At 34.9% G+C, this 27,637-nt stretch overlaps 3 protein-coding genes and 1 non-coding gene across 9 annotated transcripts; 3 read left to right on the forward strand and 1 right to left on the reverse strand.

Annotated features, from left to right (window-relative positions):
* The first annotated feature begins 855 nt into the window (after positions 1-855).
* On the forward strand, positions 856-6,109 carry LOC105170844 (uncharacterized). Of its 6 annotated transcripts, none has more exons than XR_016067600.1 (6): positions 858-1,769; positions 3,012-3,442; positions 4,341-4,516; positions 4,821-4,876; positions 4,969-5,037; positions 5,520-6,109. XR_016067600.1 is itself a non-coding variant. In XM_088885514.1 (6 exons), exons 1-5 carry the CDS (start codon positions 1,049-1,051, stop codon positions 5,008-5,010), a joined length of 1,437 nt encoding a protein of 478 aa, XP_088741640.1. In that variant the 5' UTR covers positions 858-1,048; the 3' UTR covers positions 5,011-5,037; positions 5,520-6,109. The 6 variants fall into 6 exon arrangements, 5 of the variants coding, with proteins under 5 accessions (XP_088741641.1, XP_088741643.1, XP_088741640.1 ...); XM_088885514.1 differs by having other exon boundaries at positions 4,821-4,887; XM_088885515.1 differs by lacking the exon at positions 5,520-6,109 and having other exon boundaries at positions 856-1,754; positions 4,821-4,887; positions 4,969-5,293.
* Positions 6,110-6,970: 861 nt separating this feature from the next.
* On the forward strand, positions 6,971-8,092 carry LOC105170461 (RING-H2 finger protein ATL73). The gene has a single exon (XM_011091226.3). The coding sequence runs from the start codon at positions 7,345-7,347 to the stop codon at positions 7,873-7,875; it is 531 nt and encodes a 176-aa protein (XP_011089528.1). The 5' UTR covers positions 6,971-7,344; the 3' UTR covers positions 7,876-8,092.
* Positions 8,093-10,209: 2,117 nt separating this feature from the next.
* LOC148786823 (small nucleolar RNA snoR100) lies at positions 10,210-10,320 on the forward strand. Its single transcript, XR_016067613.1, has one exon. It is a non-coding gene; the product is annotated as a small nucleolar RNA snoR100 (small nucleolar RNA).
* Positions 10,321-20,955: 10,635 nt separating this feature from the next.
* LOC105170465 (trans-cinnamate 4-monooxygenase-like) lies at positions 20,956-23,394 on the reverse strand. The gene is made up of 3 exons (XM_020696731.2): positions 22,541-23,394; positions 21,867-22,009; positions 20,956-21,734 (listed from the first exon to the last, which is right to left on the reverse strand). The coding sequence occupies exons 1-3, from the start codon at positions 23,326-23,328 to the stop codon at positions 21,136-21,138; spliced, it is 1,530 nt and encodes a 509-aa protein (XP_020552390.2). The 5' UTR covers positions 23,329-23,394; the 3' UTR covers positions 20,956-21,135.
* Positions 23,395-27,637: the final 4,243 nt, after the last annotated feature.

Here is a 27,637-nt window from a genome sequence, read left to right on the forward strand (position 1 = left end):
CTACAATGATTCTCTATAAAATAGAAAAATTTGATGGGGGTAATATAGAAAAAGTATCTGCTGAAAGGACTAAATTAAAGTAAATTGAAAAAATAGGGACTATTTTAAAGTTGAAGTTAAATGTGGGGGACTAAAATAAATTTTACCCTTTTAGTTTTATGTGACTTCCCAACTTCCACATTTTCTTTTTTCTCATTTTTACTAATAATTTATTATAATATTTTTAGGATAATTACCCTCTCATCCTTCGATTTTTGTGTATTTACATATAAATTTTTTATAATTTGAAAAATTACATCAAACACTTATAAGGTTTGTTTATGTATAACAAATAGATCATTCTGTTAGTTAAAATTCATTGATTTTGTTCATATTAATAAAAAATTAAATAAAAAATAATATTTAGCCTTGATTTACTTATTACAGGTTAAATAAATTTTTTGTAACTAAACTACTTTTATTACAGTAAAGATATATATCATCACATGCATTATCGTGTGAAGATGTATAATAATAATTTGATCATAAAAAAATTATTTGACCTGTAATAAATCAGTAATAAGTAAATTGATGGTAAATAATTTTTATTTGATTTTTTGTTAATATCATCAAACTCAGTAATAACTAACGGAGAGACTTATTTGTTAGATAAAAGGAAACCTCAGGGATACTAAATGTAATTTTTTAAATTATAGAAAATTTATGTGTAATTATATCAAATCTCAGAGAAGAACAATACAATTATCTCTATTTTTATCTATTTAATTAAAATAAGAATAACAATTATTTTTTTAATATTTTAATCAATTATACACACACCACACACACTAGTGAAAATTGTGAAAACAGCTCTACAGCATTCAATTCTCGTCGCTGCACAAAAGCCTTTTTCCTTTTCTTGCTGGCATATGACGTCGTTTTGGCTTCAAAATTCCCAATTCAAAGCAAATCCCTAGCGACAAACGCAAGATTTGTTTCCCCGCAGATTTCCCAGAAAAGTTTCCTTTAACTCGTGGAGAACAGGGTTTTGATACTTCGTTGTTCCTTCATGGATGTCGATCCGGATATTGCGATTTGGGTGCTGGAATTTCTTCTGAGACAGCCGCTCGAGGACCGGATGGTGAATTCCCTGCTTCGGGCTCTTCCTCTCCCGACGGAAAATTCCAAATTGCAAAAATTGATTTTGTTGAAGAAACTCGAATCCGAAATGTCGCGCAATTCAATTTCTGAAAGCACTCTCGAATTGTTGGAGCAATTGGAGGAAATCGAATTCCGTCAAGGGAGTGAAATGGTCTCTGATGCCATGAAGCATGCGTATTGCTCGGTGGCAGTGGAGTGCACGGTGAAGCTTTTGGTAAGTGGAGATGGTAGGGATAGTAGTAGCAAGTTCAAGTTTTTTGAGGCAGTTAAAAGGGTTTGGAGGGGTAGAATTGGGAGAATGGAGAAGTTGGTTGAGAAGGGGGGGTTGGGTTCGGAAGAGCTGTGGGTGTGGAAGGACGAGATTGAGGCTGCCGTCTGGGAGGATAATGCTTGTCAGAGTATCTTGAAGAAGAGCGAGGGAGTTAATGCTATCGAGGCAGTTAATGCTTATCTGAGGGAAGAGAAGGAGAAAATGGGTCCTTCTTTTCTCGAATTGGTTGCTGAACAAGTGAAGAATGATGATGTTTTGCAGGGGATGCTAGGAGTGGGAAGTGTTGATCAGATTGCTGGAAATGAAGCACATTTGTGTAGTGTTGGCCGAGATACAGATGTTGGTAATGTGAACAATTGTAAGTTTATGAATGCTTAAAGGATGAATTTTTAAATAATACGTGAAATTGAGAATTTGCTAGCTCAAATTACTCACCATACATGGTAAAATACCAAATTTTGTTGTGCTCTTTGGTTGCTTGTTAATAAAACCATGCCAGTGGCTTGTAAATAGAACTTCCAACAGAATCTTTATCGGTTTATATGCTTTATAATTCTTCATATCTTACTAAGCACTATAGGTTTAGGATTAACTACATATCAGAAGTAATTGCTGAAGCAAGTTTCATAATCATGTTGTTTCATCTTTTATGTTTCAAGTTTTGAATTTTTACTAACCCATTGATAAACATGTTTGGTTGCTCACATAGCTTCACAATCACCACCATTATGACCGAGCAGCATGACTGCACTGCATCCCCATGGTCAAACCCATTCTTATGTAGTTGCATTCCAGTTTTAGAAGCCATAGACTGATCTGTAATACAATGCGAAGCTGCATCCCATTCTTTTCACTTGCCTCAATCCAATTGAAATTTCTGAAGATTGTGACAGAACGGTGCAGTCTACTAGAAAGTGGTTGTGTAAGGAGTAGCATTGGGGGTGGGGGGGGGGAGCATCTTCAGATTGTAGTGCCATAATAATATACTGATATGAAGGAGGAGGAGAACATTTGGAATTTATACTTGCATCACAATTAAGTTGGTTAGTTAAAGAAAGGAGAGCTTAGTGAAATCTGACAGTTGAAAGTAATCATGCACTTGCAGGTGCAGTTAGTGGATTTTTTTTGTTGGCGAAGCAGTGAGTGAAGAATGAATTTGACTTGTGATTGATACTCTCACCTAACTCCAAATGATTTTCTCTTTTTTTGCTTCTATATTCTGATTTGTGGGTTTGGGGAAAGATTGAGTATATGGGTATATCTAGAAGAAAATACATAATATTGATTTCAATTGGTTGAAAGATAAATGAACCACAAACAATTTATTATTACTAAACATGTGTTGTTCTTTTCACTTAGAAAGCACCAGAAACATGGTTTTGGTTTCTGAAGTTCAAAGAGAAAACGACGCAATCTGGTTACTGGTTAGCAAAATTGGTGCTTCAGATGCATTTTTTCCATTCCTGGTTGATTTTTTCTGATCTGTTCAGAGAATTAAAGGATTGCTTCTTGTTTTGCTTGCTAAGCATATCAGGATTCATGAATGTTCTTATGCTTAGGCTTTTCTTTAGTCCCTTTTTTCTTCTTTTGTGTTCCGTAGATATGCAAAAGGGAAAAATTAAGCTTAGAGACAAGCTTGTTGGTCTGAGAGGTTCAAGAGGACTGGCATCTCGAAAAGCAAGAAGAGCCAAAATTGTTGAGTCTGATGAAATGAAAATAGGAGCATCAAATAAGAATTATAATTTGCCACACAGCCCAGAAGTTAATGGAGTTCGGAAAGCGCTTCAGTCGAGTTCATTGGAGCTTCAAGCAGTTGTCAAGGATCCCCTTCCTGATGCATTACGACTTGCAGAAGCTATCTCTGGTGTGGCAAGAGAAGATAAGGGTCATGATCCTACAGAAGTGAATCATGTTGCAGGCAACCAATTTGTTGTGGATGGTGCTGGAGTTATTCATTCTACTGTTCCTAATGTGAGTGATACACGTAAGCGAAGTTTGATGGAACGAAACAGCTCTGCTCACACCTATGAGGTGATAAAAAGATACTTGCTTTCTTTACCCCATTTTGTTCTCATGACCTAGACATCAAAAGGATTTCAATATATTGTGATTGTTATAACTAGGAAACTGGAAATATATATGATTCTTTGTTCGTATTCTGCTCCTGAGTACTGACTAATGAGTCTGAGATCCAACATTGCAATTGAGTTAAGGTCAAATATTTCTACTATGTATCAAAACCACAAATTACCAACTTTTTGGTCCTTTAGCATCAACTACCTTTATACCCTCAGTATGTTGTCAATGTTGTCTCCAAATTAGAAACTTGCTAAAATGTTAATTAACCACTAATAAGAGGACCTATATGATATATGGTTCCAAAATAGACCAATTAAAATATACAGGAGTCCTGCTGTAGTTCAACGGGAGTCCATAAGGAGCAGTATTATGCAAATATCTTCCAGCCTGATGTACATTATCCAGAAGTTGCTACTCTCCTTTGTTCTTGCGATTCAACATCCCTTGTTTCACTTAAATGTGATGTGTAAAAGGAGTTAGCACTAACATTTTCATAAGTACTACCAGTTAGTTATAAGGTACATGTGAACAAGTTTGAAATATTAGGTCTAATTTCACCTAGGTCCTCCAAGTTGTATATTATTACCATATCATCCTTGTTGAATGGGAAATATAACTTAAATGCCACTTGGTAATCATGTAAGTAGTTAGCATTCAAATACACATACTATGCTTTATGATTATACTGTGATTTTCCCCCGGCATTCATGTTTTCGGTTAGGAAGTCGTCACTAGTCACTTGTTCACCCCATAACTTAGGTTAATGTGAAGAAATATAGACTATAAAAGTTACCATTTTTGGTTTTGTAGGGTGCAAAAGTTTATTGTAATTTGTGGATTGCATTTGCAGTGGGATGGATCACAAGAAGACCGAACAGATTGCAGGGGTAGGCTTCAGTTGCCCAGCCCAAGGGTGATAAACGTGTCTCCTCTAGACAGATATGAAGCTGCAAATATAAAGAAGAGGAGGAAAGCTAGGAAATGGAGTACTCTGGAAGAAGACACTTTGAGAGCTGGAGTACAAAAGTATGAGCTATTTGTTATTTTATGGACATTTAGAATAATGGTTCTTTTTTTTGAATTGTTGGTTCTAGCTTTTCTTTTGGAGGACCCTTTCCTTTGTTTAGAGAACCTGTTCTATTGGATGATTATATTTGGTGTTTGCCTTTCCTCTGCAATATTTACTACAAGCTGACACTTTTCATTTGGGTTTCTCTCCTTTTTTGGCTGAATTCCTCGTCTCTTTAACCTCCACTTGGTTTACATGATATCCAGTAATATATGGACTTGTTAGGACCTTTCCTAATGTAAGTGTTTTAATCAACTGAAGGTATGGAAAAGGAAATTGGAAGGTCATCCTAACTACCCAACGTGATATATTTGAAGGTAGAACTGAAGTAAGTTTGTTTTTCTTTATTCCCATTTGTTAGGTTTGCATCTTTGTTTTATCCAAGTTGTTGAAGATTATTTCCTTTCAGGTTGATTTGAAGGACAAATGGAGAAACCTGACACGCTGCTAAGAACTCTGTAAAATTTCTGATGTAAAGGTACAGCAAATAGCATGCGCTTTTTGACGTAGAACAAGTGTCCATGCAGTTAATGAAGGAATAGGATTGTAAATTATCACTATATTGCTGAGGCTATGCTGGGTAGGTATTAGTATTCTTCTTGTTGTACTTAGGTTTAAGTTTGCTTTGGGTAGTTTTCAGAAATACTTGTTTTTCGTGAAGGAAAGACAATAAATTTTGATGTTAAATATCGCTCTCCAGCTAATGTATTTTATGTAAGATTGTTTGTAGTCCACTTGCTTCCTCTGCTGGTTTGCCATTTGCCCTTATAACAAACCAGCTCTTATAACTTTTTCTCTTGGGCTGATCCCTTTACTCATGCCAACGATGGGAAAGGCATGAGTGGTTTTGTAATGGTAGTTCTCCAGTTTGATTTTAGCCATTTTCTTTTTTTCAGATTCTACCTATATTTTCTGTTAGTGATATATGTCATCTAACTTCTGTGTATATTCTCCAATAAGATTTTATCAGCGATACCAAAACACCACCTCGTTAAGGCTGATGGGTTGCTCTGATCACCGTCGTGTTGAACTTGTCACGCTAAAAAGACAGGATTTAAGCAGTGTTGTGCTTTGTCTCCAGCTCGAATGTAAACAAAATATAAGATGACACTGCAGTTGGTTTGTGCCTCCTCAGAGTTATCACATTGAGTGGAGACCGGACATTTGGCTTGATATTGTAGGAGTGTGTGATTAGTTTATCAAGTGTAGAATGGGTGCTTTGCTTGTAGTTTCTCTGCCCATGTGAAGGCTGCAAGAAAAATGGCAAATGATAATGGTGATCTACTCTCCCTGGATGCGGAAGCTGCAATTGGTGAATCATCGATCACCTGAAACGTGCTTTGGTGAGAATCTATAAATCTTGTTTTGGTGAAACGGGACGAAACCCTTCGAATCTCTTTGATCTATTTGCCTGGGTTGTGGTTTATCACGCAAATCATTGATCTCTGAACAGGAATGTGAAGTTGTTTTTGCTACTGCTTGAACCATAATTTCTGTTCTTTACCATGCCCTTGTATTAAGCTTTTCTGGAAAAAATGATTGGAAGAAAATGCTCGATTTTGATCTGGGTTGCATAAGTTGTTGGAAACTCTTGCTGCTTCAGTGCTCAAGGCATGCTTCCACAACTTCCGAGTGGGAGCGCCACGTCGCGCCACATTAAAGAGCTCTAGTTTTCCTTAATTCGTGCTTCCAATATTCGTAATTTTATTTTTAGTTAAGTAGAATGATTTCTTTTATATGAAAAATAGAGGAGATGGTAAAGAAAACGGATTGGGTAAATGATATGATGGTCATGAGACGACTTGCATATCAATGGTAGAGAATATTTAGTGGGGAAAAACATGAACATATAATAAAGACAGTGAAAGAAAAAAAATAGTTAGATTGAATTACAAAGAAACGGGTGGAAGTATGAATAAAGCACAACATAAAGAAAAATTAAAATAGTTTTTTGCTTTTGCTAGTTTTGTGAAAAATGACAAATTCCACTATGTAAATCGTTTATGCCAAACTTTCATGTACTTTCTATCTTGAAACCAACACGTACTTACTATATTCGATGTTCAATACATTGACGAGTTAGATGATCATGTAATTATTATTATTTTTTTAAATAGGAGTATTTGTAATGACTATATATATACAATGTACGTATAAAACACTGCGTGTAGCATGAATTTGATAACGTTGGATGGTGTTAACAATTATAAATAATTAATCAAATCCATCTTCATTGTGTTGTAGTTTAGATTATCATTATGAAATCAAAATTGTAGGATCAAACTCTTTGTACATGATCCAGACAGCAGCCTTTTCCTTAATATCTAAGCACGCAATGCCCCTAATCATTAAATGGTTGATAGCCCACCAAACTTGAAAAAATCTCACCATAAAAAATATCTCATATCCCTCTTACAACTGCCTGTTTCCATATGCCAACCACACAAGTCACTGTTCACCTTTCCCATGGCTGCTTTCAGGTGATAAACTAACCCCTCTCTCTCTCTCTCTCAAAGTTGGGAAATTATACTATGCTTGGCAGGACCAGTTCTTGATCAAGATTTTTGGTCCCAAAAAACCAATAAAAGAGATAGAGCCCCTTTATTCACTGATCTCTTCTCCTTATCCTCATTATAATTTAGATACCCTTTTTCCATTCCTATCCTGTTGGAATCCTTCCAACACTCCATGCTTAATTAGGTTTAAGTCCTCCTGATGATCAACATCTCAATCTTTCTTGCATGCTGTTTGATCGATCATTAATATCACCACCTTAATTTCTCCAATGCCCACCACTTATCCGAATCGCCTGCTGCTCGACTCCAACATCATCACCGTCCCTCCAACCAACGCTAACAAGACAAACGCCTCCTACAATGAGACCGCAAATTTCGACAGCAACATGGTCATCATCCTCGCAGCTCTGCTCTGTGCCTTGGTGTGCGCTCTCGGGATGAACTCCATCGTCCGTTGTGCGTTGCGATGCACGGGCTCCAGAACGATTGCTGACGACGTTGCTGTCCGTTTGGCTTCCGGATCTGCCAGTCTCAAGAAAGAGGCCGCGCTGAGCCAGATTCCTGTCGTTGTTTACAAGCCGGGACTGCATATTCCGGCCACAGACTGCCCCATATGCCTAGGGGAGTTTGTGGAAGGAGAGGATGTTCGGATTTTGCCTAGGTGCAGGCATGGTTTCCATGTTAAGTGTATAGACAGATGGTTAGTTCTACAATCGTCGTGTCCTACTTGTAGGCGGCCGTTGTTCGAGGATGCTACGAGTGGTAATAATGCAGAGAATGTGAGAATTCAGATCAGTTAGTGTGCGTTCATAACTAGAGAATGGGTAAGGATCTAAATCAATTATATGAGGAGTACAATACACTTTTTTGTATGATTAGTGTACAGTTTAAGAAAAAGTGACAAATGATTTAGTTCAATTAAATCTATCCTCATTTGAATAAGATGTTTTCATAGAGCAGAACTTTCGGAATGTTAGAGCTGAGAATGAATAGATTTTAGTGGCTTATCATACCTTAGAGTACTTCTTCTACTTGTGTACTAAATATCTGCTTGAAATGTCCTGAAACAATTATTGGTGGTCTGGTGATTAGTGCAAGGACATAAGCACAATCTCTAGTCTCGTACTTCTGACGGAATACATGAAAATAAACGTAAGATGTAAAGATTTACACATTTGGGAAAAATTCTTATACATGCACGATTGTTTGAAACTGGTAATTTTATTAGCATAGCTTCGTCTATTAGTATATTTCTTTTCGTGTATAGTAAATAAATGGTCATCCATTAGCCTTTTATGTATACTAACTAGAGCACATCTAAGGTAACTTTTACGTCTAAAATTCAATTATTTTAGTCTATTAAATTTTTTATTATTTTATTAATCGTCATTTTTTTTCTCCCCCTCTTCTCAACTTCCCATTTCTCCCTTCTCAACCTACGTACACTTTTCATTCTCTCATTTTTTTTCAATAATATTTTTAATGCTTTTTTAGTATTTTTAATATATATTATTTTTTAGGGTAAATAATTATATATTTTGAGATTTGACATTATCTAACAAGAATGTATTTATAATTATACTAAACTTCAGAGGATGGAAATGTAATTCACCCTAACATATAAAATAATCCCAAAAATATTTAATGAACAAAAATGGCTAATTTAACAACAAAAAAAGAATTACATCTAAGTACACGAATATGAGATCATAACATTTAACCCCCTTAATATTTTAGAACATTACAATTTGGTCCAAATGAAAAATTGGCTAAATCATGGTCAAACTTTTTATTAGGAGTACTTTAGGAATAACATGTGATAAATTTACCGAAACCCCTATTTGGTGGAGTTAAATGTAAGATGGAACAAACCTCAAAAAGGACAAATGTAAATTTTTATCTGACAGATATGTATTTGTTATTATGCTAAATTTTATAAAATATTGATGTAATTTACCCATATTTTAAGATAATAATTAATTTTATATATTTAAACACATATTTGAACATGCCACCTATACTAGTAGCAAGAATAGGATGACAAGTTGAGTAGGTGACATGATACCCTAAGTCCTAGGATGCTACAGTCACTTTTTAGAAAGTTACAATTAGGGGTGGTAAATGTGCTTGTTGGATCGGATATGAATTGGGTCTAAATGGGTTAGATTCAAAATGTGTTGGGTTCAAAATAGATTGGATCGGATTAGTATAAATCATTTTATTAATTTAAATATAAAGATTTCACAATTTCATACAATGAAAAGAAAAAGGATAATATTTTAAATTATTTAAAAATATAATTATTACGTGTAATGTAATACAATTAAACTTGTATCATATATCATTTTTGTCTAATGACCATGTACATTAAGATTCATTTGCTAAATCATAAAGTAAAAAAAATTACTAAATATTTAACAAAAAACTACATTTTATTAAAATAATTTATAATATTTTAAATGCTTATCTTAAATGAACATCAAGTCATGCAACCAAATTTTTAATTAGATATCGTGATTAAGAACATTACACATAGTATTTACTCGTACGAGCCTAAAAAAAACAGGAAATATTTTAGATTAATTTTAAATTTTATAAAAATTAAACAGGAGCGAGTATTGAATTTAACAAAATCCGACTCGAACCTGCCCTCCTATTGTTTCAAATCTCACTCAAATATTAAAATTTCAAAAAATTAAATTAGTGAAAAACTCAGGATAATTTTATCACATTATTTATAAAGTATTTATGAGATTAATCTTAGAAAATGTGGAGAGTTTGTTTTTTTACGTTGGGTATTATGACGTGTACACCCTCTCTACAAATGAAAAGATAGGGGCAATTCCGGTAAATTCACTACACAGAGTAAAACTTGAAACCCTAGCAATTATCCGATCTCCGCCTATAAATAGCACCCACCCACAATGTTCCCCACGCATCTCATCTGTGAGTATCGCTTCGCCTCAGTTTCTTTCTTAGATCAACAGCAATTGATCGGACTAGTTTCTCATTCTTAACGTTTTATCATATTCATCAGTTTTGTACGTTTTACAATTTTACGTTTATGTATGTGTATTCCTGTTTGAATTTGTGGTTGGATCTGTGTACAATAAGCCGATGCTCTGGATCTGAGAATATGAAGGAAGCATGGTAATGTGCACAGAGAATGAAGCTTAAAGGTCGGCATGTCTGCTCTCTCTGATTCCTTTTTTCATGATTTGGGGGCCTGGTTTAGACCTATATTTTTTCTGAATTAGTTTTTTGTTTCTTCGTTTTTATATTTTGTATTTAACTTTTTGATTTGTAATTTCTGACAAAGGTCACTTTTGATCTTTTTATTGGCAAGTAATTTTATTGATTTTTGCTCTTTTTTTTTTCAATTTTCGTTTGTGAAATTGGATATATGGAAAATCTATTTATGTCTTCGTTTTCGCTAAAAACTGAGTTAGAAATTCAGCTGTTTGATTGAAGTTGTGAAATATTTCCAAATTGTCTATTCAAAATCAAATTTCAGTTTAATATTATCAGAAAAATATTCGACATAATTTTTTATGATGATGATTAAATATTGATGTGTCGTTGTTGGATGCTGCATTAGTCATTAATATTGTTTTTGTTATCTTTTTATTTTTTTTATATTATATAAAATCATGATTTTGTATTTTTTGATCACGCCTAAGTACGAATTAGATGTCGCCAATTAGATTCAACATATTATTAATGTTTTTGCAACTAGCAAATGTTGAAGAAATTCTTTTCCATACAATTTCAACGAATTTTACATGTTATATAAAAAATGGCCCTTGTAGGATTGAGTGAGTTATACTATTTTCTAATACCAACATGTCTTTTGGACAAAACGTCAAATGAACATCTGGTAATAAATAAAAGATTAAAGAGAAGGACTATATTTATGGTGATATTTATGAGGAAGATTGTTGGTAATAATAGATTCGAGAGAAGGACTAGAGATGGTGACAAAGAATCTTTTATTCAAAACAAATTGGGTTTAATTATTTTAATATTATTAAAAATAAAAATATAATTAAAATAAAATTTATAACAGAAATATAAAAATGTAGATGCTGTCAACTTTACGTTTAAGAAAAAATATATATGTTTTTTTAAAAATGTAGATGCTGTTCACTATACGTTAAGAAACAAGAAATTTATTTGGAGAACAAAGTTGTGTCAGGCTGGCATGCCTTTGTCAAGGTTGACACGTTTAACAGATTCACTAAAAAAAATTTAATATTCATCATCGATTCAGGATATAATACAAAAAAAAGTAATTGGTTTTCTCAAAATTCGCTTGTTTTGATAATAATTTTATTAGTGTCACAATTTGTATTTATTTAATTAAGTTATTGTTTTGTACATTGAGATGAGTTATTAGAATCTATTTGTTGCTATTAATAAAATGCATCAATGAAAAGTTTTTGTACTGTAATAATGTATCATGTACCAATGAAAACATCATATTTGTTGACATTTTACATCAATTTTTGATTGCTTCAACTCATTTATGTAATAGGATGTTTATATTTTTGGTTTTATTGATTATACAGTTTTTATTTTTGGTCCTATAACTTTCAAAAGTGGTGCTTTTGGTTCTTTGATTTTTGAAAAGTAATAGATTTGGTCCCATAAACTTAACGATCATGTGGTATTTTATCTTAAATATCTAACAAAAATGTGTCATATGTCTAAAAGTATTACATTTTGAAAATTATGAAATCAAAAATAAAAAATATTGTGATTAATAATATCAAGAGTGAAAATACCTACATTATGAAGCTAAAAATGCTATTTTTCCCTTATCTTGGTACATCATTGGTGAGCTATGCAATTTAGAAATTGTGCAGCCTAAATGTATGCAAGGTGGTCGGTATTTTTCTTACTAAAAATCCTCGGTCATCAAATGGATAGAAGTAAAAAGAAGATTGAAAGAGTTGTAAAAATATGAGAATATCACCGAATATATATAGTCTAACACTTCACAATTCTAATTGAATTGAACTTAATTTAATTCATTAATAGTTCCAACGTGTATGCACGAAAATGATGTTAAATAAATACAATAACATTTGTTTCGTAAATTTGTTTCTCATATGAAACTAGAAGGATAACCGATGAAAACTATGTGTAGTGGTACTCAAAACCCCAAGTGTGTATATTTAAGGGATAATTATACATTCTTCTCTAGATCTAATGTAATTATATAGAAATTTTTTATAATTTAATAATCTTTTATAATTATACACTCATTGCTGATTATTATAATTTGAAAATTTTTTACAGTCAAAATTCATTGATGTTAACAAAAAAGTTGAATAAAATTAATATTTGTTTTCAATTGATTTATTACTAATATATTAAATAATTTATTTTTCTAACTAACCTTTATAACGGTGAATGTATTAAGGTGTAAAAATATATAAGGATAATTTGATCATAAAATAATATATTTAACTTGTAATAAATAAGTAATAACATAGAGACGAAATATAGATTTTTATCTGAATTTTTTTTGTTAATTTTATCATATTCGATAAATTTTAACTAATGTGATTTTTTAAACCACAAGGGGCTCACAAAAACTCAGGAAAGTAAAGTGTAATAATCTCCATATTTAATTGCACTACTAAGCTTGTCGAATTTGTTGTTGGATTGCTATCGTAATGATATTATGATTTTCCCTTCAAAAAAGGAAAAAGAAATTACAGTAGAAAGGATAGTTAATGAATCCATTGCTAATAATCGAAGTTGATACGAATTTGTGTTGGTCTTGTGATACATTTGAAAGGAATTGTAATAGATTAATAGGGAGGGAAGGTGCGTGAGTATGCTAATTAGTTTGAAAATCCGTTGCTAATAATTGAATTTGATACAGATTTATACGAATAGTTTGCTACCACAATTGTGACGGTAATATTATAACACTTATAATTCCGTGGCAAATCTCTCTTGATTCTAACTATTGCAATGGTTCTTTGGTATCAAGAATCTATCTCTAACAGTATATATTGCCAATATCATCTCATTTGTATTCCTACATTTTTACACCAACATCTCAATACGTTATGTAATATGTCGTACATAATTGAACATTTTAATTATTTACTTGAAATTATATCTATTATCTTTAATGAAATTGTGGTTCATTTAAATCTCATTTGTGACAAATTTCTGTTTTTTTCATTACAAAAAGTTTCGTCTCTCATTTTTTAAAAAGTCCTGTTTTTGTTTGGTAGTGGTAATTATCTAAAACATACATAAACTCTTGAAAATCAAGTTAATACCAATAATGTAAATATTTCCATTTAAAAAAGGACTAGCAATAAGTTCATTAATTAATTAAAATAATTAAATGAACTTTTGATCATAACAACTTAACTTATTCAATTTTTTTTATTATCATAAATTGGCACTATATTTTGCACTGTGACGCACATATACACACTATCTATATAAAAAAAATAATGCAATATAAGATATACTAGAAGAAATATAATATTTAAATATGTCTAATTTTCATGGCTAATTATAACTAGTCGTACTGAATATTGATTCACCATGACCACACAATGACTATTGATCGTGGTTTCTATGAGCGTGACTGAATTTTGCGAGTGTTTTATAATGAAATTTTGTGATGGAATGAAGTAAAATTCAGATAAGAATTCGTTTTCTTGTGATGAACTATTGAATTTGTGAAGGTGGATGAAAGACGTCGTAAAAATATTCTAGCCATTTACGACAAAGTTTTGGGAAAACACAAAAATTTGGTCGACATGTGTGTTGGGAATAAGCTTTAAAATTTTCTACATTGTCAAATTATTTCCAATACTTGATTTGATTTTAATGTGCCAGTTTAATTTGATATTTATTTAAGGTTTATGGCCCCATTATTATAATAATTTAATTGTGAATTTATAAGATTTAATAATTATTTGAGCATTACATTTTATATATTTATGTGACCTATTTATAATTGGATTTAATATAATATTATAAGTTTAAATTATGTCATTTAATATTTTATAACTGTCAAATTTTTTCAACTATTTAAAGGGCCATTACCTTTCTTCATTTGTCACATTGAGAGAGATATAGATTTTGTATAACTTATGAGTTGAGAAATATTTTATACTCCCACAAGTATTTATAGAGTTTTTGCAACGTGACTGTAGACTGGTTCCTAGTCTCCTTGTAGTCGTGCACATGGGATGAGACATTGCTGAGAGTTAATGGGGTTTTATCATGGAGTCATGGTCAACCGTTAAAATCTGCACGTAGGGAGGCAGTCATGGCTTTAGGTCCACGACAAGTGTAGTGACTTTCCATCGGTGCAACTTTTCTAATTTCTAAGTTTTTTTCATTCATTTCGTACTATATGTAATTGTGATAATTTATATAATAATATATATAAAATTATTTTAAAATATGATTATAAACACAAATCACACTATTTTTACAACAATTTAAAGCCATGACTTTAGGCAATTTTCCTTTTCAGAATGCACACATAAACTTGTTGTGCATATTGACAAACAATTACTGTGCACCACTTGAAAAAAAAAAGGCGTAATTGCAAAAATAGTCCTGTAAGTAAGGGGGTTGGCGTTCTTGGTCCCGTAACTATAGGACTGGCAATTTTAGTCCCGTAAGTTTCAAAAAGTTCGCAATTTTAGTCCTCCGCACAAATCTGGCCAATTTTTGGACAATTTTACCCTTTTCCAGCTTTAAAATGTGCAGTTTAGTCCAGTTTCAATTATTTTGCATTCTAATGTATATTTTCCACTCATGCTCAACAAGAATGGTATCAGAGCCTAGGTTTATTGAAGAAATATATATTTATATTACATTTTGATATTATCCACTAATGGAGGAGACTTTTTCAAGAAAAAATGGAACCGAACGAAAGTTCGAGTTGCTATGAAAACAGGGAATATTTCCAGATTCTGGAAAAATAAAGAAGAGAATTTCTCATGGAAATTCTTGACAAGTGTGACAACGGTCCCAAGAGGATTGATCTAAAACTTCTCACGCCAGAAGAAGAATAAGAGTGGCTGAGAAATTTTGAAGTTCGACAAGTACTGCCAGGAAATGTAGTGAAACGTCTACACTCCACTGAAGTCCATGGTAGAATTCCAGCCAGGAGAAATGGAATGGGTAAATTCCTACATAATTTCAGTTCAAAAAATTATGAATGATTGGAAGGAACTTGAGCCAGATACATCAAAGATCTCCCAAGATCTGAGGGAGATACAAAAGACGGTTCAAGACTATGGACATAGGTTAATACATATACCTATGAAAATAGAATCTTTGAGCCAAAAGGTGGACGAGATACTTAAGATCCTTCCGGATCTACACAAGGGCCTTACAGATCTGAGGATAGAAATTACAGATATAAAGAAAAATCAGAGAGAAAACCCTGAAACATCTAGATCCAGACAGGAGCGAATCAGGGACGCTCTCGGAACAGTACCCCTTCTACACCAGAAAGGGAAGGCCACGGAGATTCCAAAGCCAAAATCAAGAGAAGATCTGATCATTGCATCTATCAGATCTATAAAATAATGGAGGTAATAAGAGCAGATCTTTCAAATCTACAAGAACTGGCAGAATTCTTTTCCCAACTCGGGATCGTGGATTTAGTCAATATCCAAACAAATGAGCTCACTCCAGCACTACCACCGCCGGAAGGAAGTACATGTTCTAATGATCCTCCACAGGATCAACCGATGAGGGAGAGTGCGGATTTCCACACTAATGCCACACCAACATTTGTGGGAACTAGATTAAAGGAAAATCCAGGAAGAAATCCAAAAAGAGCGCCGGAGAATACACCTTGGGCAAGGACCATGCTCCAGCCCTTACATCCATACGGCGCTATACTAAACCTGGATATTATCGATTTTCGAAATACTGAGAAATTGATAGACGAATGGGTTGCAGCAATCAAGATAGCAGCGACTACCCTAGAACTCGACAAAGAAAACTTCATAAACCTTGTGGTGTTGAGTTTGGAGGGATCTGTAAAAATCGGATGGGATAATACCCCAGAAGATACCAAAGCCAGCATCCTTGCCGGAGATTCAAAAGGCGCGATAGCTGACCGACTAGGAAGGCTCATCAAGATACACTTCATTGGAGATGGATACTTCGAAGGAAGTAGGGCAGAAAAAGCTAGGGAATATGCACAAACTCTTTTCAGCCTCGAATTAAGAAGTATTTGCGCAGTAGATGAATATATCTATTGGTTCCGCAAGTATTTCTTCCAAAGCGGAGTAGCAACAGAAGTAGCAGCTCCAATGTTTTTTGCAAAAATATGCAGTCCATGGAGGGAAATGTTGATTCAATCATACAAAGTACCTGAAGGACAACTAGATTCAGTGGCACGAAGAATGTCTTTCCCTAAAGACAAGTTGAATGATTGGTGTTATCAAGCATCTATCCAAAAGAACATGAAAAGACTGAGAGGTATAATCAAACGAACCCCTCTCTGTTGTGATAACAATGATTTTTCAACTATTATAGGAGAATCAAGTGAGCCAAAGAAAAGGAAGAAGCAGAATAATGACTCCTACACTAGGAGTTCCAGAAGAACTTTTTCCCAACGGAGATCATGGTGGTCCAAGTCCAAAGCCAGAACATACAAATCTGGACAAAGAACATGACCAACAAGGGTTTCATCCCAAGGATCTAGACGAACAGATGCAAGATCCACCGGAAGAACCCCTACAAGAAGAACTTTTAGATGGGCCCATACCCGAGCCAATGAAAGTTTTAAAAATTGCAATTGCTGGACTTGCAGAGCAAAAGAATATATATCTCCCGATTGTCCGCAAAAACATGGTGAATTAAGAGAATTAAGAAAATTTGAAGCCACGGATGATATCCTAGATGCAGTTTACTATGGTGACTTGGTACCCATCTACCAAATCGAAGATCTTCCTTCAGACGAAAGCGTCTATAAGGAGGAAATAGAGACTGATTCGGATGGATCTTCAACCGAGTCAGAGTAACTACAACGAAGGAGATAGGCTTCAAACCTCCGAAAGCCTATCAGGATTCTTTTCCAGAATGACGGTGTCAAACAAAACCATGGAAAGAATCATGCGGCAAGATTCCAACCTCAGCCCATATGATGGATTTAGGATTGGAGGAATTGGGAAAGTCCTGAACCAGATAAGACTAAACTAAAGGAAACATCACATAATCTATAAAGTTCAGGTGAGTTTGCTATACCTATGGAACTTACTGGTAATGTGATGGAAATGCAGTTAATTCCTAAAGAAGAAATTTTTGAAGAATTGAGTAAGCTTAGAGAAGAAGTAGCCATTACTATGAAATGGATCCACATAGGAACTATTGAAGTAGTAATAAAAGCAACTTTTAAGGAAGGAATTAATTCAGAAATACATTTATCAATAATAGATAGAAGAATCAATAACTTAAGAGATGGTTGTCTTGGAACAATGATAGGGAACTTGTATACAGAAAAACTGATGTTTGACATTCATCCTAGGATTGCATACAACCTAGCAGACCAAGATTTTAGTAGAGTCTTAACCCTTTATCAAGATTTTAAAAGAAAAGATCTAATGAGAGAAGGAAATAGACCGTATTCTATAACTTATAGAATTGCATATGCCCTTTCCAATACGCATCATTCAGACTTGTTTCTTAGGGAAGAGTATATTGAGATTCCTTGAATTTTCAAGGAGTTCGCCAAAGTCATGACACCAGACCCTATTAGAATACCTAGAATAGGTGGTGTTGATATTATTATAAAAGATCACCCAGTCTTAGATCGGACACTTAACTCTAGGACTGAGTTTAATAGTCGAATGTCCTTTTCGGAAGATAGGATTATAGGCTACAAAGGAAAGGAGAAAGAGTTACTAAAAGCTTTAACTCCTCAAGAGATTAGGGTTGATAACGTAAAACTTAGATGCCCTGAAGGATGGAAAGAAATACAAGTTATATTTGACATCACTAAGAAAGAAAACTTTTTTCCTTGTGATGACTTATATTATTTGCAGCAACCTGTTGTTGGAAAATATGAGGGCATGCTGGAAATAGCAGGCCATGAAATTTTAGTTGCAGGTGTGCAGGAAGAGAAAATGGGAGTATGACTTTGGGGTTACGTTTCCTCGAAGATCATAAACCATGGGGAAGAAAAGGTAATGGAATGGAATTCAGTCTTGATGGTGTCACCATAAGGATTGAATGGCGAGTCCCTTTTCTATATACATATCTGTTGGTATGTTGTATGATCAATATAAGACGGAGTATTTTGCAGCTTATATTGATTCAGGATCAGGTATTTGCACGGCAAAACCTGGAGTTTTCCCTAAGGAAGCAAGGGAAACCTTACCCGTCATTGCAGGAAGGGATTTTTCACAAAAAAATTTTGATACTCAATAAGGGAATCATAATTGGAGGAGCATTCGGATCACCCTGGTTCAGGGTAAAAACACCTCCTATCTACTTTCATTATACAGGTGCCGATATCTTGTTAGGTAACAATTTTATTCAAACATTTGCAAGATATATGCAGGATAATCAAAGGAATCTGTTAATCTTTACTACTAACTGTGGTAGTGAGATACATGTGTTGCGAAGAGAAAAGGCATTTAATAGGATAATGCCAATAAATTTTCGCAGCAAACGTGGTGATTTTGATGCCAAATTAACTCATCCAAAAATGCAGGATAAGAGGAAATTTGGTAAGGTCCTTTTGTCTTTCAGGCAACAGGGACTCATAGACAACGATAGCTTCTATAAGGAATCCGAGGAGGAAATCCTGAACCTTAAAGAAACACTATTGGAAATGAAAGCACTCGACATCAGCGAAGAGAGCAGACTTTCTCTTGATAATGTCAAGAGGCTTATCCAGAGGAACTTCAGCGAAAATCCTCTGGCTTGGTGGGATAGGAACAAGATCGAAGCTACTCTGAAGGTCAAAGAAGAATGCAAATACGAGTATGTTAGATACAAACCTATCCAGATGAACATGGAAGATAAGAAGAATATGCAGATGATAATCAAAGAGCATATCAGTCTTGGACTCATCGAGCCTGGAATCTCTACCTATAGTAGCCCTGGATTTTTGGTAAGAAACCATGACGAGATCAAGAGAGGTAAACCCAGGTTGGTAATTAACTATCAAGGCATTAATAAAATTTTAGAGTTTGATGGTTATTACATTCCTAGTAGAGAACACTTAATTGATTGCATTAAAGGAGCAAAAGTGTTTTCTAAATTCGATTGCAAATCTGGTTTCTATCAGATTAAAATGGAGAGCGAATCAAAGAAATTTACGGCATTCTCCACACCACAGGGACAATATATTTGGAATGTGCTTCCAATGGGTTTAGCAAATGCACCCCAGATATTTCAAAGAAAAATGGATAATCTTTTTAAAGATTACTTCGAATTCATGTTTGTCTATATTGACGACATATTGATTGCATCAAAAAATATGAAGGAACATATTAGACATCTTGAAATATTTTCTGATGCATGCTATAGGGAAGGTTTAGTACTTTCTGAAAAGAAAGCTACTATTGCAGTCAATAAGATTGAATTTTTAGGAATCCTTATTGACGAAACAGGAATTGAGTTGCAGGACCATATTGTGGAAAAAATTCGCAATTTTCCAGATGTACTCAAAGACAAGAAGCAATTGCAAAGCTTCTTGGGAGTTGTTAATTTTGCAGGAATCTTCATTAAGGATCTTGCAAGATACAGAAAGGATTTCCGACCACTTCTAAAAGAAACGGAGAATTCAAAGTGGAAATGGGAAGAAATCCACACTAAAAGGGTTCGTGAGCTGAAACAAGTTTGCAGTAACCTTCCAAAACTTGCTATACCGCAGGACATGGACGAATTGGTAGTCTACACAGATGCCAATGATTACAGATGGGCAGCAGTGCTCATGAAGAAGACAACTATAGGGGAAGAACCCTGTAGATATACCGGAGGGTTGTTCTCAGAACAACAAGCCAAAGTTTGGCACATAAATGAGAAAGAATTCTTTGCGGTTTGGAAGGCTTTCAAAAAATGGCCTTTATTTTTACTTGCGAAAGAATTTACTTTAAAGGTTGATAACACTAATGTCAAGGCTTTCTTAAAAAATAAATTAGAATAAAATTGCTAAAATTGCTAAAATTCAATCATGCATGGTCTTTTATTTTGGTTGTAAAATTGATATGATATGTCAATTGAATAGTTTTTGGAGTTCTAATCCTACACGACTGTATAGCATGAGTTGAATATAATTATAATATAATATTATAATATTGTTGATATTTATGGATGGATGTTATTGAATAGTATTGTATGTGCATATAAAATAAAATAGTAAATATTTTTCAATTGGCTAAAACCATTCTGTATATGTCAATTAACATAACCAAATACCAACCAAACCTTGAATTATGCTACAGATTTTTTTTTTTCTCTTTTTTCTTTTGATGAAAGCAAGCACTTTGAATATGATTTCAGTTCAATCAAGGGGATACAAGGTATTGATCCATGAAGTGTATCTGATCATAGCCTTCAACAGTATATCTATCTCTCCAGATCAATGTGCGTTTAATGACATTTAATAGAAAAAAGATACAATTTTAGTCGTGTATTAATTTAGAAGCAATGATATTTTTGGTCTTATAAAAATTTATTTTTGTAATTTAGTCTTATAATTTAAAATTTTAGCAATTTAGTACTTTTTTTAGTCGGAATCCTCATTTCGATTAGGTCACATACAATTTTCTAACCAAATTACGTTAACATACTCAATGGGTGTATTTACAATTTTATAAATGGTAAATGGTATTTGTTGGTATAATTTAACTGTCTTAATGTATACTCACAGAGCGTCAATGTGATTTACCCGATATTACAGGCAAACAAGATTATTTTAATTACATTTTTATTCAAAAACCACAACTAAATACACACATTTTGCTTCCTGGTGCAAATATGCACATAAATACATGCATGCACTTAATTATACCATAACTTCCAAAGATATTATTGAACCTTCAGACATATCTTGGCTTCAACACAATGGTGGCATGGTTCAACATCCGAGTTGCAAACTGCCCGTTGTTCTCAGTCATGTCGATCTTCGACTGCCCGGGAGGAGGCAGAAGCTCGAAATTTTGGACCAGGCTGCCCAAAGTTATGCCTAGGACAGGCATGGCAATGAGCATTCCAGGGCAGTTCCTCCGGCCAACCCCGAATGGAATATACTTGATGTTGTTGCCATTAACTTGCACATTAGACTCCTCCTCCAAGAATCTTTCGGGCCTGAATTCTTCGGGCCTTTCCCAATGGGCCGGGTTGTTGGCTAGCCACCATGCATTAACGTATATTCTACACTCGGCAGGGATATCGTAGCCCACGAGGTTGGCTTGGTGGAGGTTCATATGGGGGACCAAACAAGGACCTATCATTCTCAAGCGAAGAGTTTCCTTGATCACGGCCTCAAGGTATGGGAGCTTGTGGGTGTCGGGCTCCGTAACTTGATTTTTCGGGCCGAGAATGGTGTCAATCTCAGTCCGAAGTTTTGCTTGGATCTTAGGGTTGTTGATGAGTTCTGCAATTGCCCACTCAAGCGCCCAAACAGTTGTCTCTATTGCTGAACATACATATAATTCACATAATTGAAATAATATATATCCGATTAATTAACTAATATTCTTTTAGCTTTAGAATTAAGAAATTAATTAAAACATAAAATCTTGAAAAACAAATTAAAAGATTGATATACCAGCAACATTCATGTTCTCAACAATGAAGAGGACATTGTCTTCATTGATCTCTCCATTCTTCTGCGCTTCAAGAAAGTGATCGATGCCACATTTCAGGTCAATATTCTTCTCTACCATCCCATTTCTAGTTGCAACCACACTCCTGTTGTTGAGATTCCAAAACATTATACAATTAAGGATTAAAAGAATGTTTGTGTAATTAGATCTAACCTCATGATATAACGTCAACATATTTTATCAAATATTTTATTATTGAACTTCGGAAAGCGCGGAGTATCAAATATAAAACACAAATATCAAATACAATTGAATAGGCAAAGTTACACTTTAGTAATCATGAGATAAGAGGTTCAACACTTTTAATCCTCTATCTTAAAGAACTTTTTAAATGATTTCAGAATTAGGAAGACTCAAGACAAGTAGTCCAATAAATTACATAAAGTAGAGGACCAATTAAATGTATCGAATTTTGTCAAGTTTGACTATTTTAGAAATACCATAAAGCAAACGACTAAATGCATCAAGTTTTTAAAATTTTTAAACTATTTTAAAAATTTCGTAAAATAGAAAACTAGAAGTAATCTTATTTTATAATACTAAAAGTGTATTTTTTGGATTAAATAAAATAACTTTGGAAAAATAAATGAAATAGGGAGTGAAAGAGTAAACATACTTCTTCTGGTGAATAAAAGAGTCCTTGTATAAATTCAACCTTCTCCTCATCACCTCTCTGCATGTCTTCAAATACCCTCTCAAGAATGGTCTCAGAAATGGAAAAAAATCACCAAAATTATACTCAAGACTCTGTCCTAATTTACTCCTCTCCCCATTCACACTCTTGAGCTTCACAAACAACGGATCCTCTTCGCTCTCGAACCTCTTATCAAACATCATCTTATACACGTTGTTGTACACCATCAGCTCCAGTCTCCTCCTCAGCACCACCCCTTCCTCCGCCGCTGCCGGGTTCCTCCTCACTTCCTCCACCACCTTCGCCACCTCCGCCTCCCACTCGCGGCGGTACTGCTGCACCACCCTGTTCGTGAAAAAGGGTACCGACACGATCCGCCGCATCTTCCGCCAGTGGTCGCCGTACTCCGCGAACACCATGTCCTGGCCCTTGCCTGTGAAGATATCGAACACGATGTTTCTTGAGCGGGACCCGAATTCTTTGCCCCGTGTGAGTAGAACTTCTTTGGCGAGTTCGGTGGATGAGATTACGGCGATGTTGCGCTGCCCCATTCTGAGGAGGAAGAGTTGGCCGAATTTCTTTGCGTAGTTTATGAAGTCGTGGTGGTCTAAATTGTTGCCGATTTGGAGCCAGCTTCCGACAAGGGGAAGGGCGAATGGGCCCGGCGGAAGATTCAGGCGCTTGCCGCGGAGTTTGGAGATCAGGATGGCAGCGGCGGCGGCAGAGAAGAGGCCGACGAGGGTTTTCTGGAGGAGGAGGAGAAAATCCATGGGGAGGGGGAAGGAAGTTGGAGATGTTTGTTGTGGTGATTGGCGAAGTCCTCAAGCTGAGGTATTTATTTATCTTTCTTAAGCTTATTTATTATACTATTGCCTCTACAAAGATTTGCACATGTAGTGCAACTACTTGTAAAATATTTGCAATATGGTCCCAGCCGTATATAAAAATGATGCCATGTAAAAAATTTATTCTCTAATACAAATTAAGTGAATATAATAATTAGGAAATCACAATCGAAAAATTATAGTCCAAATCCGATTACATTTTTATAAATTTGATTATCTTATTGTAAATTTAAGAACAAGGTGATGAACATTGTTGGACTATGAATTACTCCTGAGTCATATAATTGGGTGAAATCAGCCGGCACATCACAATCGAAAAATTCTAGTTCAAACCCAATTATATTTTTAGAGATTTGGTTATCTTATGGTAAATTTAAGAATTAGGTGATGAAAATTATTAGACTAAGAATTACTCTTCGAGTCACACTAAAAGGGTTCGTGAGCTGAAACAAGTTTGCAGTAACCTTCCAAAACTTGCTATACCGCAGGACATGGACGAATTGGTAGTCTACACAGATGCCAATGATTACAGATGGGCAGCATTGCTCATGAAGAAGACAACTACAGGGGAAGAACCCTGTAGATATACCGGAGGGTTGTTCTCAGAACAACAAGCCAAAGTTTGGCACATAAATGAGAAAGAATTCTTTGCGGTTTGGAAGGCTTTCAAAAAATGGCCTTTATTTTTACTTGCGAAAGAATTTACTTTAAAGGTTGATAACACTAATGTCAAGGCTTTCTTAAAAAATAAATTAGAATAAAAAATAGAAAAAACTCGTATTATCAGATGGCAAACAGAATGCCAATATTATTGTTATAATATTATCGTTATAAAATCTCATGAGAATGTTCTTGCAGATTTCCTGACAAGAGATGGAGGCATCTGAAGCAAACTCCATCATGTTGAGACTCAGGCACCTCCGGGAAAACCTCGAGGAGCTTAACAGAAAGTTCGGACAGCTAGCAGTTAATGCTCAAGTTGCCGGACAAATCTAAAGAGCTGATCTAGACACGGTCCAGGTCGCAATAAGGAGTTCCTTATTAGCATCCACTTCGCTATGGAACGACTTACGAGAACCAATTCGAAAGGCATCACCTTCCGGGATGACTCGTGAGTTGAGGGAGCATGACCCAAAACATGCCTTTAGAGTACAGGGCTCTACACCTGTAACGTCGGATTCAAGTACCAATTGCACAAGGCCATCACCAGACTCTGGTGAAACGGCAACAATTGAGTCTCAGGAAGTGCAAACTCCTGTTGATTCAAGTGAACCCAACACCTCTGGGGTTAAAGAGGGAGAGATTAGCCTTAGGCCAATGACGGGCACCTCTAAGGCTAATACTAACGAATCAATATCTTCTTCTGCTTGGCAGGATTATCAGCGTATGTGGGAAAAATTAATTTCCCGCAAAGGAGTCAATCCGGGCAAGACCATTATCGAAACGTCTGGAAAATATAACAGAGTCTGGATGTTAGAAGGGTCTAAACCAGAAGATGTAAGAGAATGGTATGATTTTGGAGCTCTTGCTTCAGTTCATACTATGTCACCGAGTTTTTCGGAAATCTCAAAACTCCCGGAATGGATTAGTGGGGCGGTCTTTGATTCATGGCAAAACAACCCCCACTTAAAAAGAGGCGATGTTCTGGAGATAAAATTTATTTCAGTAGCTCCAGAAACTGCAGGAAAGGGGTCTCATCCAGCATTCCATTTCATGAAGCTGCAGAGGCCAGATATGGTAGCTTTTAACAAAATCAAAGCTGCCTCAGGAGAAGCTCCCTTGGTATTAGCCATTAGTGAAGATAGTATTTCTACCAGGAGAGCTTGGGGATTATGGGTCTGTCTCACAGAGATGGACAAAGTCAAGTATCCATTCAAGATTTTCTCAAACAAAGTGAATGGATCATTCCTGTTAAATTCCATGACAGGAAAAAGCACGGAGTTTGCTGAAAGCTTATTCGAAAAGAAGAGGATGTTAATCTGGAAAAATAAGCTGCTAGCAACCGAAGCCACAAGGATGAAGACGTGCAACATGTTGCATGTTGGGCAATGGCATAACCATCTGTGCCCTTGCTGCGAGAAACAAGAAAAGCCCTGTTCGGGACAAAGATTCGGATCACGAAAAATAAACCCGAACCGGACCAAGACAAGGGAAAGAGAAAATTTTTTACCAAGAGAGGTAAAAGTTAAACGATGTAAAAGGTCGAAAGGATAAGACTGTCGATAGAAAACAACAAAAGCCGACAGTCAACAAAACAAGGAAGACAACTGGAAGTCACATGGCCGACAAACCATAATGACCAATAGCTGGAAAGGACGGGGCGATGACGTATGCAATGACGTCATTTGAAAAAGACAAGGTGATGACAGAAGCAATGACGTCGTCAAAAAATCAAGTTGGAGTCCGAGTTTGAAGTCTGCGGACCCCTATAAATAATGTGGCAATGAAGCAGAAGGGGATCATCAGAAAAACTTCTCCTACTCTTCAAAAGAATTATTCTGAGTGTTTTCAATATTTCTAGTATTTTAATCTTTCAGTTTATGGGGGTTTCCCCAACGAGTCTAGTCCTCTATCCTATGAGAGGCTAAACAGTTGTCTCCTCCAATGGAGGAATAATATCTATGTAATATTTCCTATATTTCTTCAATAAAAAGTTAGGCTTCTGTTCAATTTGTTTATCCAAACCTTTATTAATTCCCAATATTGGAGTCTCTTTCACGCCCTAAGGTAGGAAACGAAATAGGGCTGTGCTGTTTGTTGCTGAAGGAGCCAAGTACCTGCGAACCATCTACTGCAGTAGTGTGGTTGGAAGAGGTCCGTAAAATCGAGGACTTGGAATACCCGGGAACAAGGCGGTCGAAAAAAGGTATGAATTTATGAGGGCTTAGTTTATTTCGGAAGCATGTTGGGCCAAACTTGAAGCATGATAGGGGCTAAGGTTCATTTTTCGCTAGAAGGGCAAAATGGTCCTAAAATAGGCTGAAGGACCAAAATTGCGAAAATTCGAAAGATACAGGACCAAAATTGCCACCGCGATAGTTAGAGGACCAAATTTGCCATACCCCTATACATACAGGACGAAAAATGCAATATTGCCAAAAAAAAAATCTTGCGACAGAGTATTACATGAGAACAGAGTCATAGATCATTACATGGTCTTTAAATACTAGCTATTATCATAATCTATTAAGTCAACAGGTTATTATGCATTTTCCATGCATAGCGGTTAGAAAATTTAATTCATTTAAAGCAAACATTAGAAGTAACATCCATGTAATATAATTTAATTATACAATTTCAACTCTTGGAATTTCATGTGAGGCAAAATTTGCATACCAAACTCTTGACTTCAGAGATGAGCAACTAGAATTTCAAGGCAATAAATAAAACAGTATATTTAAAAAATACTGCATGCTTAAGGCTCTATAGGAGTGATGTACTCTCTTGCAATGCAAACACCGGTACAAGAAAGAGACCATAAGAGAACCAATTAAATTTCACTTTCTAATGTAAATATTTAAAAAAAAAAAAAGACATACTCTTTGTAGCAAGTCTTTTTTTGAGAATTTAATAAGGCCAATATGAGATGTGTCCCAATGGTCGCAATAACCAACCCTATTGCAACTGTAGGCATCCCTGGCAAATATCCATTGGGATAGGGAGGCAAAAGTTTTGGGATGGTTTTTCTGTGCATGAGACACGTCTTACTCTGTTGTGGATTTTGCAGCGAACGTTTAGTTTGAAATCCAAGATGATGTCATCCGTTGAAGTAAAATCGATGCAAATTGGGACGGATTGTTGCCGTCATAATAACATATTTTTCTCACTTTGTGATATTTTGAAATATTATAATATTCAATAAATGGTAATGGCGAGTATCTCGTGTTATGCGTGAAAATGATATCTCTAATTGCAATGAAGTTTGTTTCGTGATTTTCTTTCTTGTTGTAAGTTGATGACTAATTTCATCACGATTCAATCTTTGCTGTAATTTAAAACAAAACAAAACAATAATAAGAGACGTGCCATTGTGTACACTAAAAGTTAAAGTTCAAGTGTTTGTATTTGTCTCATTTTTTCCGTATGCAAAGTGTTATATATTACATAATTGTAATTAATTAGGTAGGGATAGTTGCGTTGAAATACTGATTGATGACTAATTTGATAAGATAGCAAAATTATTACTTCTCTAAAAAAAATAAAAATATTATTTCTATAAGTTTATGAAAACGTT

The sequence above is a fragment of the Sesamum indicum genome, linkage group LG9 (assembly GCF_026168435.1).
Source record: "Sesamum indicum cultivar Baizhima isolate 11 linkage group LG9, ASM2616843v1, whole genome shotgun sequence".
NCBI classification, from domain to species: Eukaryota; Viridiplantae; Streptophyta; class Magnoliopsida; order Lamiales; family Pedaliaceae; genus Sesamum; species Sesamum indicum.

Bases quoted from the DNA above. Each gene is read 5' to 3' on its own strand.
- LOC105170844 (XM_088885514.1), top strand. From the start codon at position 1,049: ATGGATGTCGATCCGGATATTGCGATTTGGGTGCTGGAATTTCTTCTG. The intron at 1,770-3,011 runs GTAAGTTTATGA...TGTGTTCCGTAG, and splicing joins TGTTGGTAATGTGAACAATT to ATATGCAAAAGGGAAAAATT. The intron at 4,888-4,968 runs GTAAGTTTGTTT...ATTTCCTTTCAG, and splicing joins TATTTGAAGGTAGAACTGAA to GTTGATTTGAAGGACAAATG.
- LOC105170461 (XM_011091226.3), top strand. From the start codon at position 7,345: ATGCCCACCACTTATCCGAATCGCCTGCTGCTCGACTCCAACATCATC.
- LOC105170465 (XM_020696731.2), bottom strand. From the start codon at position 23,328: ATGGATTTTCTCCTCCTCCTCCAGAAAACCCTCGTCGGCCTCTTCTCT. The intron at 22,010-22,540 runs GTATGTTTACTC...TCTCAACAACAG, and splicing joins TCTTTTATTCACCAGAAGAA to GAGTGTGGTTGCAACTAGAA. The intron at 21,735-21,866 runs GTATATCAATCT...ATGTATGTTCAG, and splicing joins TGAGAACATGAATGTTGCTG to CAATAGAGACAACTGTTTGG.